Raw genomic sequence first — 19,646 nt, 5'->3', positions numbered from 1 at the left:
CACCATAGCCAAAGGGAACAGCCTTGCTGTCCCCCTTCTTGTGATGGTTCTGATAGTACCCTCATACCTTAATGAGCTGATTCAGCTGGCTAAACAGGCAAAAAAACACTCTTTCAAAAAAAAAAAAAAAGTTTTCTGCCCACTTAGCTGTGCCAGCTCATCAGCAGGTCAAACAACTGCAAACACAGAAGGTAAAACCACATGCCTGGGAGTGTGACTGCTCCTTTTGGCATAAGTATCTTCTAGATCAGCTCTGGCTTCTCTTAAAACCACACCATATTTCAGCTGCCACCTATAGCTATCTATGCTTTCAACAGTAAAACATTTTTCATTGGAAGGTTTGCCTCTGGGCACGTTTAGAACTGCCTCCTGACACTGCAGGTTCTGGCTTGGTAGCAAACCTTCATCTAAGCTCTACTGAAATTCAGAAACTTGTGACTAGGGGTCCTGCGTCCAGCCTGTTCTGAGCATCAGCCCTTCAGATTAAAGGTTAGAGAACTTGCCACTGGGGGCCCGAGTTCAATTCCCTCATCCAGCTGAAGGGCTGAGAATTTGCATATCCAGCCTTGGTGCTGAATGCTGACACCCCCAGTCAGTCCACTCAGTGGTTTAAGAACTTTATTTTTACAGCAAACACTGAAACATTCATTCTGCAGGACAACAGAAGGAAAGAGAGCAATACTAACACACACTTGACCAGCCATGGATTAGACACTTCCAAAAAAAAAAAAAAAAAAAAAAAATCTAATTTCTAGGCCTCCTTTGAGTCATCATTAACATAAAATGCTTGCACATTGATTTTCTCTGCTGCAGTTTTACCTATTTTTTCTCCTCTATTATGCTGGGTATTACTATAGGAGAGGGAACGGCTCCTCAATTATTTTTTAAACTTTCAACGGTTTGGCTAAAGCAAATTCATTATTTGCTTGTGGCATTTTGACAGCAACCTCTACGTAACGAGGCTGCCAGCTTTTTCTTTTTTTTCTCTTGCCATTCTTCTGATATCTAAATTATTTTATTTTATATTTTCCCCAAGCTAATTTCAGCCTGTGGGAACTGAAACATCAAGTGTAAGTGGCGTTTTGCCTTCTGTTTTATTAAAACTTGAAAAAGGATATCTGACATCACAGAATTTTTCTCTTAGAAAAATGAGCTCTAATATTCACTGGTACCCTCCACTGAGATGCATAGAGAAAAGACATAAATGTTCAAAGCAGTAATAGTTTCTTTTTATAGTAATAGTTTCAAATCTCTGCTGTGTCTTTGAATAGGATATACTGGCCAAAGCACAGGAAATCTTTAACGTAATGTCCCTATAGGTAGAATAATCATACCAGAGTTTAGTTTTGCCTAATATATACTGAAAGAGCTTAACTTATTTTAAGGATTTAAGGTAAACTTATTTTAAGGATTTAAACTGCTTTAAGCTTGGACTAAGTAAGAAGCTGTAGGGATGTCATAAAGAAATTATTTAATTTGGATCTTGATTCTTGTATTTTTGGAATCTGAATTCCATTTAGAAAAAGAGTATGACTGTGCATTAATTAGAATTCTCAAATAAACACCTCAGATAAACACCTATATGAAACATATAGGTAGGTAATTTTACGTAACTCCAAGCAATTGCCTGAGAATTCTTTTATTTAAAGTTCTGTAACAGATCCTTTCTAAAGTACTAGCTCACTGTCAATCCAAATATACAAGCATCAATAAATGAAGCGCTACCCTGACTTACCATGAAGATTCCATAACAACTGACCTACATGCTCAGGGAGTCTCACAGATTTGTTCTTTTTCAGCCCAGATAGCTTCAGTACTACCTCAGTCCCTTCTCGGTTCAGATTTGGGACATGAAGGTCTTAAAAGCTACAATGCTCACACCTGAAACAGAAACCTTATTCTTTCAGTGCCAAGGTACACAGATCTTCACCACTTAAGCTAAAAAAAAGACTGCAGTTAAATTTTAATATACTAATCACACACATGCATAGTGCTCAGTCTCATTCTCATTGGTCAATTTAATTTCCGAAGAGAATCTGAACTGTAACTCCAAGTAAAAATCAAAGTAATTGGGACAGATCCCCAGTCAAGTTATAAAAAAGTCATTAACAACCTGTTCGATTACTACTACTCTTGTTTAAATATAGTTAGGATAAAAGCTTTAAAAGGTTCATTTACTAGTGTAATTAAACAGCCTTTTATTGAACCGGGCTACCAATAAAATATTCAAGTGGGTAATTTATCTATGTTTTAATTTCTTGTGGGCGTATTTTAATTTGCCAGCATAGCACTTAGATTTCCTGCACAATCAGTCTTCTGAGCAAACCTTACCCATTAAAGGTGGGGTTTTATACTTTATACTTAGGTTTAAAAAAGGAAGCCTTTCACTTTGCCAAAGGATAGGAAAACCAGCTAGCAAGATACTTAGGCCCCGTTCCTGCTTAGCCAGCTGCGCTGTCCCTATCGCTGCACCTTTTACACATGCGAAGGAGCTACCTAACGGCCTCTCCTGCCCCAACCGCCCGACCAGGCAGACGCGCTCCTTCTCCCTGCCGTGCGAGCGCCCGCCCCAACCCCCGGAGCCGGCGGCTGCTCCCTCCCACCCCGGCCAGGACGGCTACGCCGGTCTCCTGGGACCCCGCGCTCCGAGCGGGCAGCGCCCGCGTGAGGGAAGGCCGCGGGGGGGAGGGGGGGAAACGTGGCCGTTAACGGCCGGGCGGCGCGCGCGGCCCCGCGCCCCCTCTAGGCGGGGCTGAGGCCCGGCGCTGAGCCCGCCCTACGCAGCGGGACTCCCCCTCCGACTCCTTCGGAAACCGGATGGATGCGGGGAATTTTCCCCTCGCCTCCTCTGAGCGCCGAGTCCCGCCGAGGCCGAGCTGAGCAAGGCGGCGGCGCCTGCACCCTTAAGAGCCTCAGCCAGCGCCAGGCGAGCGGGCACCCCGGCTGCCCGCCGAGAAACACCTCCAGAGAGCAGTCGAGTCCGATGCTAGAGCGTCCGCAAGCTGGGACGCTCTGGCAGGCGCCGCGCGCTCCGCTCTGTCGTCAGGTCCGCCTCTTTGGCTGTGTGTAGCACCGCCGCGAGCGGAGAGGTTGTGCGGGCTCCGCCATGATGAACAGCGGAGGAATTGGGGTGCCGCTCGGCTTCCCCTTGGGCCCCACATCTGTAATCCAGGTCACGAATCTGTCCTCGGCAGTAACCAGTGAGCAGATGCGGACTCTCTTCGGTTTCCTGGGAGATATTGAGGAGCTGCGCCTCTATCCCCCGGAGTAAGTGAGGCCTGTGCCGGCCTCCGGAGCTATAGAGACTTGGGAGGAGGAAGAGGCCTAGAGGGGTCGGGAGAGTGCAGAGAAGGGACAAGAAAGAAGGCCCTACGTGCCATCTTGGATGTGGGCACGAAGGTCTCCTCGCGGGGAGGAGGTCACGTGGTCCCGCCCCTTGGCATGGGAAGAGCGTTGGGGGAAAGGCACTTCGCCCGAACTTAAGATGGCGGTCTCGGCCGGCATCGGGGAGCAGCCGCGGCATCTTCTGAGCGGCCTGTGGGAACGCGGCGGGTTTTGCGGCCTGGTGATGGCGGCCGGGGCAGCGGCCCGCCGGCGGGAGGCTGGGGGCGCTGAGCCGCGACCCTGCGCCTGGGGACGCGCGTGGTCCCAGCCTGCCCCCAGCGCGCTTCCCGGCCGAGCGCTCTCCCCGCTTTGCCCGAAAATCCCCGTGAGGGCGAAGGCGTTTCTGGGCCCTCTTCTGTCTCTGCTCACGTCCTTCGCGAGCGGAGGGAGCCGGCCGGGAGCCAGGCCGCCTGCGAGAAAGGGCCGCTCCGGCAGCAGCCGGCCTCGCTGCTTAAACAGTGGCGGTGCCTGCGTTGTGCTCGGAAATGCCCTCGGTACCATCCGTACAGTAAATGAAAGTTGCTAACGGCCATGAAGCGTTTCTCCCGGTTGTAGCTGTTCTCGTGTCAGCTGCACGCGAGCTATCTGCTCAGGTGGGAGATGCTGCTGTCTTGTGAACATCAGATAGATCGTGGCCAACTGATCGGGGGGGAAAAGAGAGTGATAATTTTTTTCCCAACACATCCATCATCCTGGGATGTGATCTTCAAATGACAGATGTGCCCTTTGGAAGTATCTGTCTTTTTTCTTATGAAAATTAAATAGGGATAGTATGTGGGGGAAGTCATTCACATTCAAATACTTTAATACAGAGGAAGAGGTTCAGAGGAAGAGAATTTAGATTTTTAAAACTAAGTGGCAGAAAAATTGATATTTCTCTATTTTTAGCTGTTAGTAGATTTTACTTGGCAAGGATAGTTTGAGTGAGGACCATTCAGAAAAATGAGATTTGATTTAATATGCATATAAAGCATATGTAACAAGCTACCATTCATGCAAAGATAGGTGTAAAACAGCCTTAACAAGTTTTAAACAGCCTTTAAGGGATTTATGGGGATTTGTTTACAGTTTTCTTGATTTTTTTATACTTTGGAATTGTTCCACATTTACTTCTCAATAAATTTGAGTTTTCTCCTGAATATATTGTTTGATATAGCTGATGCTCTCATTTTTCACTACTCTATGTAGCAGACTTTAAAATAAATAGATATATTCTTGACATCCATATGAAAATCATGTTTGTGTCTACATATAGATTCTTGTATATGCATAATATAAAAAAACTAAAATCCAGTATAGCAGGGTTTGGCTTGGAAATGTCCAATTATATATATGTGTGTGTATATATATAAAAATAATATATAAATATATATGATATATAACACTACATATCAGTCCTGAGTGGTTAATTTAGTACTCAGACGTAGTATAGGATAGATACTACTGTTAGTTTCATTTGCAATTTTTTATGCGTGATTTTTAGAATTATGCATTTCCGTGCTGAATAGTTCTGGACATCTGACCTGACTTTGAAATTAGTACCTCGGAAAAACCTAAGGATTTCATTTAACTCCCTTGTGAAAAAAAAAAAAAGGCATGCTCCATGCTGACTCTCTGAAAATATACTTAAATAATGTTATGATAAATTCAGAAAATAGTTTTCATTGACAAGGGCACTGGTAGCAAAACTGTCATGAGCAAAAAGATTTTGTGTATTTTATAACTTTTGCAATGCATGCTGGAGTAGGTATATAATTTATAAAAATTCCTTTTCTGTCACTTTTTTTTTCCTTAGGTATTTAATGATTCAAGGCCTCGAGTTTTAAAATTAAGTCTATTAATTTAGTTAAAAGGGAAATTTGCTTTTTGAGTCAACATCAGACAAAAATTTATGTGATCCCAGTCTTAGCTGTAAAAAAATTTCTGTAAGAAATCTAAACTCTTCAGATATATTTCACAGCTTGAATTTGATGACCTCCATGGAACAGGGGGAAACTTCTCCTTGCAGTCAGGTTTCTAGCTGAAAAACATGATTCAGTAAGTTGAATTAGTGAAATACAGGTCTCATGGATATCGATCACTGAGTGATAAATTTATTTGTATGCTCTTTTTAATTAATTTTACTCTGAGGCATAAGAGGAAGGTGGCCTGCTAGCTTTCAGTCTTTGCTGAATGTTTATATTATGTAAGTAAGTAGAAACTTTCACCATCATTGGGGCCCTTTTTGCTAGCCTTTTATTTAGAAGAACATAATTAAAAAAATTTTAAGGCCAACAGTTCTTGTTTCAAGAATAATATATGGTATAGTATTAAAGGAGTTATAATAACTATTTCAAAGGTAAAGCAGTGTGCTGAAAGAAAGTTACATGTTGCATTGTATAGGACTGTAACCTGTCTGACTCTGTGTGGCATATATTTGGCATATACACAAAATATTTCTCTTACAGTCAAGCCTGAGTTTGCAGAAGAATGAAGTTGAGTTCTCTTCTGTATCCACCACCTTCTGAAAGAATAGGGCATTCAAGTTAAGAGATTCATGGCAATATTTGTAATCCCATTGCCTTTTCTGGGACTGTTTATTTCTAATGGATGTGAACTTCCAGTTCTGTTGGTGATTTCTCTAAAAAGTTAACTATAATTACTTACAGGTTACATTAAATAGAAAACATGTTAATACGAGAGTAGTTTAGATAACCTAATATTATTTCAAATGTAAAAAGAATGTAAATATAATGAATGTTAAAGGAAAATATAAAAGGAAAACAGGATAAAATTGTGAGGAATGCATTGCATCATATGTTATTTGAGATCATTCACTTAAACCTGCCAATAAAGGTCTTGTAAGCATTCTAAATCTGGAGAGGAAGAGAGATTTTATTATAGCTGGTATACAAGTAAATATGAACTGTCTCCTTTTTTAATGCTTTAAATGAAAAGCAGGTTCTTTAAGATGATGCCTCAGGATTCCCAGGAAGCTTCCTGAACCCTGTGACTTTTCCCAGCAATATTTTAGGGCTTCAATTTTAAAATAGCAGTTTCTGTCAGGGTCATTTACTTTGTTACCCGAAAGTGATTGGGAGGATTTTCTCCCCCACGCTTTTTTTTTTTTTTTTTTTTTTTTTAAGAATGTTCAGTTAAATTGTGCTGTGCTTTTAGTTAAAATTTGTCACTTCATGTTTTTATTTTCATCTGGTCAAAACTCCTTCAGTATCTTTGCTCACTGCTTATCAGACATCTCTTTAAGGGAATGCTTGTTATGTTCCTGAAAGAATTGTTCTTGATGGGGAAGTTTCTACCTTATATTGCTGTCTTGTGTACTAAAGGCTTTCGCATGGCAGATAGCAGTAAATGCTTTTTCATTATTGCCAATATTTTCCACAGAGGCCCATGTAAACTGTGAGTAGTCCCCCTTCAGAGTCAGCCTTGAGGGCACTGGAAGCTCTTGGAACTGAAGAAATTGTTTCCGTATGGTCATCATTCTGGTTTTAGCTACCTGTCACTGGCACTGACAAGAATCTTTCTATTATTGAAGAAGCATTGCTATGAATAATCTTTCAGTGGATCAGATGTACCTGTTATTGGTGGCTCTTATTTGTATTTACCTATTTCTAGGAAAGTTTCTAATTTGACTTGATCTGTAGAACTATGTATTCTGCTCTCTTGAAAGCTCTCCATTGAAACTTTGTAAAATGTAAAAACATTTATGGACTTTGGATGACACCAGTGATCAACTGCAAGTTATGTGGAAGTGGGAAAGGGGTATTGATTGTTATCTACTTATTTCACTCAAGTAATTTATATTTGATTATTATCAGATTTTAAAGAAACTAGCAGATATTGTCTTTTATCATACCTCATCTGTCTGCTGTCTTGGTTTTAATGCTCTTGGTCAGTCGTGTCAAAAACTTTCCTATGAAACTTTGACTTCATGGTACAAGAGTTCCTTTTAGAGCCTTGCTACGGCAGTGTTCTGATGTTACGGTAGTTTTTAATGCAACTTTCCAAATAGCTTTTGTGATTGAAATCCAGGAAACATAGGGGAAAAAATACTGTGAAAAATACATTTGTGATAGCTAGCTTTGTAGATGTTGAAATTTATAAGGATTATTTATGGGGCCTGAACAGCCTTGTCTACAAAACAGAATTATGTTTTTCTGTTCGCAATGATTTAAAAAAAAAAAATCTAGAGATGTTAGAAGTCTTGAATAGTCTGGACCACAGGATCTTTACTGGGGATTTCAGTCATTTTGGTTTAAAAACTGGCATGTGTTTAAAAAAGAAAAAAAAAAGAAAAAAAAAAAAGGTGCTGTTTGACCATTGCCATAAAACCCATCTTTGCAGTGAGAAAAGTCTGACTCTTCAGGATATGTAGGATTATAAGATACCAGAACATGGTTTGGTCCAAATCGCTCTGGCACAGAGTGCAGGTAGAGGCACAAGAGAACAGTTTGGAAGTGAAAACAGTGAAAATTCTTTTGAGGGCAAGTCTACTAGTGATCAACAGAATTATTTGCCTAAAGAGAACAAAATATAAGAAGAGGGATTTTCAACTGTATGCAAACAGTTGTGTGGAGGACTGAGAAAGACATAGCTCCCTATCAGCTCTGATGTTGGAAAATGTTCCGACTCAAGCAGTTAGACGATTCAGAAGCCATTCCATACATGTATTCCTTCCTGAATGTGAAAAATTCAAACTGAAAACATTGACCTTTACATATGAAACATATGTGCTAAAGCACTGTAGTCATCTTGCAATTTTTTCTATGTTGTGCAAGCTTGACTGTCATATATATCATTAAACATCCTTCTGCAGAAAGGAATCCGGAAGAGGTAACTTCTGTTACATTTTTAAAGGGATTAAGGAGAAACATTCTTTTAAGATCTTGTGTGTCTCCCACTCCGTGTTTATTTTTCTTCCTAAATGTCTCTAATTTTTCACAGATTCCTAAATGTTTCTGATTTTCATTCTCAAATTCTGAAGTCACCTGGCTCTCCTAGATATTTTCGCTAGCTGTTACCTTTCTGGGACTGTCTTACCAGTCTACCTGCCTCAGTGTAAATTCTTGGTTCACTTATGCAATTAACATGAGGAAATAATGTATCTAAAACTTTTAAGTTTGTATTTAAATACTGAAGGCTAATTAGTAGATTCCATGTAACAATTTTGGGAGTACCTGCCTGGAATTTGAGGGATTACAACATGGAGCCTGTGGGCTAAATTTGAACTACTTCTAGTACTTCCAGGAATTTTAGGAGTGTGCTTCTGTTTCAGTTGAGGGAGGGTCAGAGTGAAACAGTTCATGCAGCATATTTTCTATTATTTACTGCTTTGCCAGAAGGCGGGTGGCCTTTTCAAGCCGAACTTGGTGAGTGCTGCTGCAATGTCTAACTGTATTCTTTCTCTGAAGACATTACGCATACTTCCTTCATATGGAGAAATAAACTGCCTGTATAAAGGATATAAACCTTGACCAGGGAATACTTTGTTTTCTAAAATAGACTTTTTTTTGTTTTTGATCAAGATTACAGTATAATGTGTTTTTTGAAATCTCTATTGGTGTCCTTTCTAATGGAAAAGCAAATTAACCAACATACATATTTGTGATTTTCTTCCTCATTCTTCCCTATTATGAGTGAATTCCTCTTGCTTACCTACCTCCTCAAGTGTCATCCTGTGCCAGATTATGCAAAACTAAGGCAGATGATAAAAAAGACTTCTGGTACGCTCATGAGTTAAGACAAACATTTGAAAGAATTCGCAAGAATTTTTTTTTTAATGTGAATAAAACTTCTACAAAAGAAAACCTACGAAAGAGTATTGGTTAATACAGACAAATGTCTTAAGGACCCACTGAAAAATAGGTTTATTGTTTGGATTTCCTGAACAAGGATTTTTCAGAGGAGAAAAGGTTAACTGTAGATTATTTATTTGATAAGGGTGGTGTAGTTTGGTTTGTGCTACTTACTATGTAATTTGGAATATGCTGATTGTATTGCAAGATTTGTAAAGAAAATAAATCTTGCTTATTTGGGCTTTTGGCTTCTCTAAATTTTTATTAAGGAGGAGGAGGTGCTGTGCTTAGTTTTAGTGACCTGATAAGCAAGTGAACTAGTAAATTTCTATACTCTTGTCTTTTGGGTACCTTTCCAGGAAGACTGAAAGGGTTTTTTGTTTTTGGTTTTTTTTTTTAATTAAGTAATGGTTAAAAATACATGCATACACTTATTTATTATGACTAATTGTTTTTCTCCTTTTATCTTGCAGCAACGCACCTCTTGCTTTTTCCTCCAAAGTATGTTATATTAAGTTTCGTGAAGCATCGAGTGTTGGTGTGGCCCAGCATCTAACTAACACGGTTTTTATTGACAGAGCTTTGATAGTTGTGCCCTGTGCAGAAGGTTGGTATTTCAGATGTTCTTCTGTAATGTTGGTCTTTGTCCTGTCTGCTGATTGTTTTAAGCTTACCCCTTGTAAGAAGGTGTTGCTCTGTTGTTATTTTATTTTACTGCTTTTTGAAAAAAAAATTCTTAAAGCAACATTGAAAATTGAATTAAAAAACTATTTACGTAGATTCAATTGCAGTTAAGCATTAGATAAAAAAATTGATTTAAATTAGGATAATTCAATTTTTCATAGTTGTCATACATTGGGGGGGAAGGGAGGTAAGTTTTTCCCTCTGATTTGATTTCCATAGGACTTATTTCCAAACAAAGTTCTCACTGAAGTCAATGAGCACTGAAAGAATGAGGCAGTTCGGATCTTAATGTAGCTCTTTTTTTTTTTTTTTTTTTTTTTTTTTAAACTGATTGTTTTTCCAGTTCTTTTAGACTGAACCCCAGTTTGTCATGTGTGTAGGTGTGCGATGTATGCATTTGGCCATTTTAGCTCTGTCTAATTAAAAATACTTTGTATTCATGGTGATGCTTACTGTTTGAATGTAAAATGTTTAGCTGCTAGTTTAATAAAAAGATTTCAGTTTTACCTTCTTGTTACTGTGGAGAATACTACTTTGTGTGCAGTAAAAAGGCTTTGTTGTACATACCCACAATCTAAAAGGAGTACCAGTATCTCCTGAAAAATGCAATAGTGCATTTTTCAGAATGTTTCCAGTGTAAAGTATTTTTGTAACTTCTAACAAGATAGAAATACTTGAGTACTAAATTTACAGGTGTTCCTTCAGCTAGCTTTGAGGCTATACTGTTATAGCTATGTTGAATACAAGAGTAATACCTACTGTTAAGATAATATCCCCAAAGATCTGAATACCATTCTAGGAAGTATAGCCCTGATATTGCTGAAGTGTGTGAAGGCAGGTGGTTGGAGTTATGTAGAGCCCCATTGACTTCATTGGGATCCTTGTGGAATTAAGTGCCCATTTGGAACTGGGCTTGTTGCCTCTTTGGACTGGGAACGTTCCAACCAGTGGAGTGAAGCTCACTGCGCTTCGAACACGGTAGCTGTTTTGCCATGAAGAACAATATTTAGAAGGATTCAACAGTAAACTACAGCAAGTCCAGAAAAATCTGTTAGTAACAGCTCTTACTGCAAGAATCAGGTTTTGGCTCAAAAATGCTGTTGACTTGGTCAAGTTTGTTTACAGTGGTCCCAGAATATCTTTTTTGGATGTTTGCCATGTCATGATCTGGATAGCATGAGATTAGTACCTCTGTAAATAATAATCTGGGTTGTTCCTGGCAAACTCTGACAAGTCTCCAAAATTTCATAGACCCTAAAACTACTTTAACTGAAGGTTATACTGACCTAGAATATACTGTCTGTTCTCACAGCCATGTTAGCATGGGCATATGGCACGTGTTTTTGTCTTTGTGAAGTCTAGATTTTTAGTTGTTTTATGGCTTGTTTTGGGGTCCTTTTTGTTTAATTTTTTAAATTTACTCGTAAGCTACAGAGAGGCTATTGCTGTATCCACTCGAAGGTTGGAAGTGGGATTTGGGTAGGCAAAATGTGTGTGACCAGACTCCTCATTATTGAAAGAATACCCCAAAGTAATTGACTATAAATGATTTGGGATCTTAGTTTTATGTTTCATCCAAAAGACCTTAACACTGGTTCAGTACTGCCAGAGAGGGAAGATTGCCGCCTAATGAATGAACAACACTTCCTGGTCTTTTTCTTGTGATGAGATCACTGCCTGACGTGATATGGCAACAGGCAGGTAAAGCTACATTTTCCTGTGTCTCTTGATGGTAGACAAAGACGGGAAGAAGAATAAAATCAAAGTTCTGGGAAATCTTGTCATTCCAACCTCATTTGTAGCTGATGTGGGAATTTCTGAGAAAATGTATTATAGAACAATTGTCACTCTGTTCCAAATCATTCTAGATGCTACAGAGATTCATGCATGATTAGGTGAACAAGTGATTGGGTTGTGAGATCAAATTCTTTTTTTTTTCCGTGTTGCTGTTTGCATGTAACTTTTACAGAATCATTGATTTTAATTTGTAAAGATCAGAATTCACATAGGTTTAGCTTTCTGAGGAATTTACTGTGTGGGAGGAAAAAAAAAAAAAAAGAAAACCCTGGTTTTGGAGACCACAGTGCAAAATTTTTGCACTGTGCATCATATGATGCATTTTTAATGGGATTAGTGGAGTTTATCACAGGCTTTAAAAGCAGTAATGGCTATGTTCTACCGGGAGGTCAGATTATGTCCTGGCCAACGGTGCCAGTACTGAAATGTTTCATGCGTCGAATTGAACATAAAGGAGAGGTAAGATGGAATGCAGAAAACTTGGTTTTAAAAAACATAATAAAATCTGAAATTTAGAGTGTATTTCAATAGTGGTACATCAGGGGAGTACGAGGAGGGAATCATTACTCAATGAAAAGAATGTTAATTTTGTGACATTTAACAAACACTTTAACAAAAATGTAATTGTAAATGAAGTTTACGTTATCACACTGTCAAAATGTGACTTTTTCTTTTTTGTGTATCAATGTTTTTTTCTTTAAATGTTATACTTTGAGAAAGCAAAGGTTGAAAAATAACAAAGATGCCACCCTAATCATCATTCTAAACTTTATGTCCACATTATCTGGTAGATGGATTTTGACTATTAATTTGGTTTTGTATGTTTTCTCTGTGTGATATTTGTGCATTATTAGATGACTAGACTGGCCAAGGCAGACCTGTTACACTTGCCTGAGTTAGGCATTGTTTGCCATGCCACTAAACCTGCCGTCAAGTGAAACCTTCATGGGGGAAATGAGATCGAAGTCTGGCCTGCTGAAGATGGACGCCCTGTCTCTGTTTTTATTTTATTTTGCTTTCTTTCCTTTGTTTTTCTTTTTCTTTTTTTATTTTGTCCCTTTATTGTTTTGTTAAATCTCTTTCCCTTGTACTTGTGAACTGGTACTTCAGTTCTGTACAAATGGTGTTTTGTAAAGGGTTCACAGTGTTTCATTTTGAAGTTGTCTTGAAGCTGCTTATAGAATGGTGGATATTTTAGAATATGATTAACTAAATTTTGAGTTGTAAACTGGGGATAAATTTGCTTTGGAATACATTTAAGCGTGTAAGTTCAGCCCATCAGCACACTATGTCAGAAGACTGGAATAGTGAAAAATATTTCAATTTTAAGGTTTTTTTTTTTTTATGTGTTGTACTTTATGAGTTTATTTTGGAAACGGACAGTTTAAACTTTAGTCTCTGGAGAAATTTACAAAGTAAAGCCCTGAATCTTACTCTGCCATTTTCTTATTATCAGCAGAGTAGTTTCATTTCAGATTGAATAGCCTGTTTAAAAGAAGGCTTTGTAGTTACATCTAATACGAGGAATTTAAAATAATGATTTCTGAAATTGAACTTTCTTGGATAGTAGATATCATGAAATACTTACTTCTGGTGAAATCTTGCTCCAGTGAGATCAGTGGCAGTAAGATTTTATCCTTTTGTCTTCTGTAACGTTTAGAAAAATCCTTTACTGCTCATACATACAAATGCAGACTGAGGTTTTGGTTGGAGTGTGTTATGTGAGGCACATTGTCTTTTAACACTGTTATTTGTGGGAAGATTGAATTGATTCTCTGTGTGTGTATGTAGGTATGTGTTGCATTTTCACATGCTCTGGTGGTGTCCCCCCCCCCCCCCCCCAAAAAAAAAAAAAAAAAAAAAGTGTCTTGGGCATCTTCCTCACAAGACCTGGCATTTCATGCTGGAGTGACTTAAAAGGTTGTTGTCCCTCTAGCTTCTTTCTTCGGAGTGCCACCCCTGAAATGGAAGTGGTGGACAAGGGGGTCTGTCTGCCCTCAAGCATCTCCCAGCCAAGTGTATTAAGATTGATTGGTTTCACTTTCACAGCACCAGACTGTGAACTGCAGCTGGGAAGAGCTTTGCTTCATGATCTCTCTTGGATTTAGCTGTGGCGGTTGAAGGGGTGATTGCCAGTAGCTGTAATCTCTTTAGTCATTGCTGCTAAATCCAATCAGAATCATGAATTGGATCACACAGAAATCATTTAATGCCTAAGTGTGCATTCCACATTGATTTAAAGTAAAAGCAACATAACAATTCCTATCATTACGTTTAGAGTACATGTGAACAGACTTTTTTTTTTAATGAACAAACTTATTTATTGCTGAAGCAGATTGTGGGGAGGGGGGTTAAATATGTAGTTTCAGTACAAACAATAGGAAATTAATTTATTTGGAGCACTTGTAGGGGGATAAAAATACTGTGTTTAGTACCTGCTTGTCACAGATACTTTCTCTGTACAGTATCTAGCAAAATGGATTCTGATATGGACTAAGCTGACTAGGACTCCTAACCGCTTTAGTAATACAAATAAGTAACAATCATAACTTACATTTAGGACAACTGTACATTGCCTAAGAAGCATAAGGTGTTTCTAGGCAATGCAGAAATAATCTACGTTTGCTTCCAGATTCTTTTGCAAGGCAAAAAGTTATAGAAATAAATTATCATAGAATCGTTAGTTTAACTAAATGCTCAAAAACCTCTAAGAAATATTTCTGAGGATGTGATATATGTGGCATATTTATTTTGTCTGTTTTCCCCTGTTAGAAAATAAATATCTTTGTCATTTCCATTCAACTTTTAAATAACGTGAGTTAAAAAAAGAAGCAGTTATCCTTAAGCTGCAGTGACCTAATTTGTTGTGTCATAACCCACATGTTCTGTTGTTTATTTTTGTGAGCTTATATTCCTTTTAAAAAGAAGTTTATGGAGAGTTATGAGCAGCTTTTAAGTTTTGTAATAGGTCTTGAGCTTATTTTGTCTCACATATTAATTTACGGGGTTTTTGAACCTTTATTTTTCTGTAGAATTGTTAAAAAGTTTGACCTGGTCTTAAAAACTAGAGGGGAAACTTGTGAAAAGACAGTATCTCTGAAAATACAGGCAGCTATTCAAACAGTTCTGTTTGTAGAAATAGACCCTTAGAAATAGACCCTTTTTCATCCTCGAATAAACAAACAAGCAAATCTTTGTGTGTGGCATGGAATTGACCAACTAGGTTTGGTTTGTATTTAAAACAAAAAAATTACCTAACTGAGAGACCAGAGTATTCTGGAACTAATGTTACCAACTCGTAGCTGAAATAACCGGACGTATTCAACAAATTCCTTAAGCAAAATTTGAGCAAATAAATAATTCCATTTATTTCAGTAAGATGACCCATATGCTTAAAGTTTAGGCTTGTATTTAAGTACCTTTCTGAATTTGACTCACTGTCTGTTTAGTTATATGCCTAACTCTGTTCCTATTTACAAGGGCATTTAAGCATCTCTTAAGTTCATCTGCTTAAGTGCATACTGAATTTTTTGTAAGTGCATACTTTAAATTAGGCATATACTTATGTACATTATTGAGTATATCTAAATTATAATGCAGCTGTACTGTTTTAGGAGCCATTTCTGTCCTTGGATTTACTTAAGCAATGTCTCTTGACCATGTGGAATTTTGCGTGAATATCCAGTTAATTGCAAGATGCAAGATTCAGGATAAAGTCTGGTTGCTAATGGTCTGTTCATCAATCATTGAAAAACATTTAAGTACTTTGATTTTCAGAAGAACTCATATATAATTGTATGCCTAATTTGCATGCACAGTTATTTTAATTGTATATTCAGAAGCCTGTTTAGCTACACAGTAGGCAGGATATGCAGCAAAGTACTTGATTTCTTGTGAGCAGTCAGGCAAACCCAATATACCTGCCATTGCATGCCTGACTTCAAAATGAGACCAGTAAAGAGCTGTATCAGTGCTGAATATTGTGATGATGACTCAAATTCATGCATGTTTTTAAGAAAAGCAATGGAAGATATTATTGCACAGTTAATTCTTAAGTGCTAATGATTTTACTATTTTTCTCCTTTAGATAGCAAGTGATTTGGTTTGTTACATGTTAATGACCAAGGTGTCTCAAAACTCAATGTAAAATAAAATAGCTGTCTGTAAATAGGTGTCATGAGACAAAAGTTGGTACTGTTACTTTATCTTTTCTCTTCCACCCCTGTTACATTTAAATTAATTTTCATTTATTTTGTCCTTTGGGCTTATCTAACTGTAATCCAATCCCGGGATGCAGATCTGTAGAACAGGTTTGCAGCACTTCTTTCGTTGTTTAAGTAGCATGATTCCTGTGGGGTTTAGTGGAACTCGTATAGTTAAAAATGGACAGTGTTTTGCAGTTTATCTCATACTTTGTTTTTTGATAAAAATACAGATACATTCATGTTAAATTCCTGGGGTTAGGGGTTTATAGTGAAATCATATTATTTGAATCAAAACACTAGAAGGCACTGGCTTAGTATTTGTAGATACCTTGACTTTTAAAACAATGTTTAAATAAAAAGCATTTTTATTAGTAAAGTGCATGAGATAATACCAAAAGGCTCAATTAGATAGAATATATACAGTTACATCTGCAGTTTTGAGTATGTCTTGGATATCTAGTATAATTAGAATTTCTTTCTGCAATTTTTCAGTTCAGTGTTTAGTGTTTGTACCACTTTAAATCCCATTGCATTTGAAATTTAATATGTATATTTATTAAACTTTTTAACTCTTGAATCACTTAAATCTTGGAGGGTTTTTTGGTTAATTTAGCAGTCAATTGTAACTAACTTTGAATGAAAACTACATTTAGTTCAGATTAGATACTACTTAAGTTATGAACATGACAGGGAGAGTATAATGTGATTGAAATAGTAGAAAATGCTTATTTTAGGAAAATATCCCCTGCTTACCTGATCAGGTATGATTTTCTTCTATCTCAGTAAATTTACAGCTAATTTGTCAAAGTTTCAGATAAACTGAGATGACCTAGAGTGAAGGACAGTATGGGTCTAAACTTTTTTGCCCTTCCCCCCCCTCCCCAAGTTCACTCGTAGTATGGATTGTGTGGAGTCACAGTAGCTTTTATTTTATTTTTATTTATTTTTACAGCGAAAGTAGGTAGCATCACAGAAAGAAAAAGCACAGATTTCCATTAGCACGTACTTTGTTTTTTTTTCTTTTTTTTTCTTTTACTGATTTGGTTATTTGCCATTTCTGGGGATTAAACTTTAAAAAATGTTCTTCTTTTCTGTATCTGATGTTCTGTGTGCTATTAGTGATGCAGCCAACACGAACGGTTGTCATGTGTAAAACAACTTTCGATCACCGCGAAAACACCGTCCTGGGAAAGCGTCCATGCTTGATATCGTTTGGTTCATGAACATTAAGTTTCCAGTACAGGTGACCCATAGCTCAAAGTGTTAAATAATTGTCTACATTATTCAGTTTTTAAAATAATAATCCATTAATAAGATTGCTAGTCTTTGAAGTTTTGCTCACTTTTGTTTTTCCTAGTAGAGCAGGGTAAAAGGAAAAACTTAAGTTCTTATTTATTTCTTTGTAAGGATCTGGTAGATAGATTCATTCTTATTTATTACCATTTTTAAATACAAGGGTAATTGTAAAATCATAGAAAGAGTAACATCTGCAGAGTGTTCCAACTCTCTATAACGCTCTTATTTGCTTCTTCAGGTAAAATCCCAGATGAAGCCAAAGCCCTTTCTTTATTGGCACCTGCTCCTACTATGACGAGCCTGATGCCTGGTGCAGGGTTGCTCCCTATACCTACACCAACCCCTTTGACTACAGTAAGTAAAATTCGGTTGCTGTTTGGTTTCTGGCTTCCTCTCTACTGAGTAGCCTCTTCTGTGTTCAGAGAGCAAGAACTACCTAATCCATGGATGTTGTCTTCTTACATGCTAAATCACTGAGGATGTTACAGCTCTCTACTGTGGCCTGTCTCTCAAGGGTAGATCACAATGGGTCTGGGAAGGGACAATTAAAATGGACATAACGAAAAGCAGTATTTACCTGCTGTTTTGCAAAGCAGGAATATGAAAGAAACACCTAGGAAAAGTATTAAACATCTTAATGGTCTTGAAAATATCCATTTGTGTACTACTGGAAAATTCTTCTGGTATACAGCTCATTAGGCAGAAAGTCTGGTTTCTCACCCTGGCCCCATATAAACAGTCCCTGCCTTCCTTCAGTAGGCTTTCTAGCTGCTTTAGCACATGCTGCTGGTTTTTTGTAATAATTCTTTGCTTTCTCGCAGTCTGTTCAGATGTTAGGAAGACAGAGAGACAGCAATTAGAAACACCTTCCTCCCTCCCCAGTTAATTTTATGCATGTATTCAGTATCATGCTAATAATTTTTTCATGTTCTGTAGATGAAAGTTTTAAAAACAAAATCTCAGTAGTTCATTCCATGGATCCAAACTTCCTCTTTCTTTATGAAATGGTGTCTTTTTGGTTGAGTAAGAACAACTGGTTCTGCTGCTGTATCAGTGGGTATTAGCTATTGGCTTCTTGGACAGATGGACTCTTGGTGATTGTAGTTAAAACAAGCGGTTGGAAAGGCAGAGTCACTACCCATGGAATTCCCCCTTTCTATCCCACACAGTATTAATTAAACCTGTCATCATGCCAGTATTTCCTTTTCCTTTAGATTTACTTCCCTTCAGCAGAAGCAGTAATTTGCTATCCTTGTGAATGAAATAAGCTGCTCTGTGGTGAGCAATTTCTGCCTATTGTATAGCTTTATAGATTGTTTTCATTACTTATCTGTCAATAGTGGTGACAAATTACTTTTTTTAAATGTTAGACTTGTGGTTTCTGATTGGTCACTTACAAGATGAACTAGAAGCATCAGATACTTGTGTCAGACATGTAGTAATAACATAGTGTATTCAGATATGGCTTCTCATGCTGTCTATTACTAAGGCAGGATCTGTGCTAAGAAGGTTTACTGTCAGACCTACATCAGACGATTTTGTGAAAAATCACCCTGCCATGGTGATACATAATGATGATGATCCCTTTCTTGGTCTTAAGTACTTGGGGAAAGAAAATGTGTAGCTGGAATTTCCGCTGCTAAAAGAATTTAATTTGAAGGCTAAATTTCTGCTAGAGCTTTTCTGGTGCAGCAGTACTAGCCAAACATTGTAGTGTATTCTATTAGTAAGTTACAGGAAGATTTAAGTTTTTGCTGATCATCTGCCAGACAAAGATGTTCATGCGCTGGGTTAGATAAACTGTGTGCGTGTTTGTGATGGGCTATATCCAGGGACCATAGCATTTTTAGTGCTTGTTTTGTCTTCATGCTTCTTCCTTCCTGGTTCTTACCAGTCTAAAGACAAGGTTGTTTATAACCAAAATTAGATCAGTCCTCCGTAATTCCTCATCCACTCATAAGACTCCTCGTGACAAAAATAAGGACATTAGCAGTGCCTGAAAGCATCTAACTCAAGTTGACTGACTGCCAGCACTAGAAATTCAGGCCTGCAGATTTTCTGATTGATATGCTACGTTCGTGGCCAAACCCCTTTGATAAGGGAGTAATTGATAGCATATAGAAGATCTTAACTATAGAAGGTTAGTTATGGGTATATTTCTTTTTAAAAAGTACTAAACTGGGGCCTTGCAGTTTAAAGTATTTCCTGTGTTCTTTAGATTGATTCTACAGAAATGTACAAGGCAGGCAAGTACTACCAAGTGAAGTATCTCCCACCAATGCATGACTGAAAAGAACATTCAGTTTTTGTGTTTTCTAGCTTGGTGTCTCACTCGGCACTTTGGGGGCTATACCAGCAGCAGCACTGGATCCTAACATTACAGCGCTGGGAGAAATACCACAGCCACCAATTATGGGGAATGTGGACCCATCCAAAATTGATGAAATCAGGAGAACAGTCTATGTTGGAAACTTGAATTCACAGGTAA

At 38.0% G+C, this 19,646-nt stretch overlaps 1 protein-coding gene across 4 annotated transcripts in view; it reads left to right on the top strand.

Annotated features, from left to right (window-relative positions):
- The first annotated feature begins 2,765 nt into the window (after positions 1–2,765).
- Positions 2,766–19,646, top strand: part of LOC135324811 (splicing regulatory glutamine/lysine-rich protein 1-like) — a 30,159-nt gene continuing 13,278 nt past the window's right edge. For 2 of the 4 annotated variants that reach the window (XM_064501755.1, XM_064501754.1), the window contains exons 1-4: positions 2,766–3,267; positions 9,650–9,783; positions 17,397–17,512; positions 19,478–19,642. In XM_064501755.1, the coding sequence (XP_064357825.1) occupies positions 3,107–3,267; positions 9,650–9,783; positions 17,397–17,512; positions 19,478–19,642 (576 nt within the window). In that variant the 5' untranslated portion in view covers positions 2,766–3,106. Of the gene's footprint in view, positions 3,268–9,649; positions 9,784–13,526; positions 17,106–17,396; positions 17,513–19,477; positions 19,643–19,646 lie in introns of those variants that run through there. The other 2 variants (XM_064501757.1, XM_064501756.1) reach the window with 2 other exon arrangements.

Source organism: Dromaius novaehollandiae, chromosome Z (genome assembly GCF_036370855.1).
Source record: "Dromaius novaehollandiae isolate bDroNov1 chromosome Z, bDroNov1.hap1, whole genome shotgun sequence".
In the NCBI taxonomy this organism is placed as follows: domain Eukaryota; kingdom Metazoa; phylum Chordata; class Aves; order Casuariiformes; family Dromaiidae; genus Dromaius; species Dromaius novaehollandiae.
This window is presented reverse-complemented; position numbering and strand designations above follow the sequence as displayed.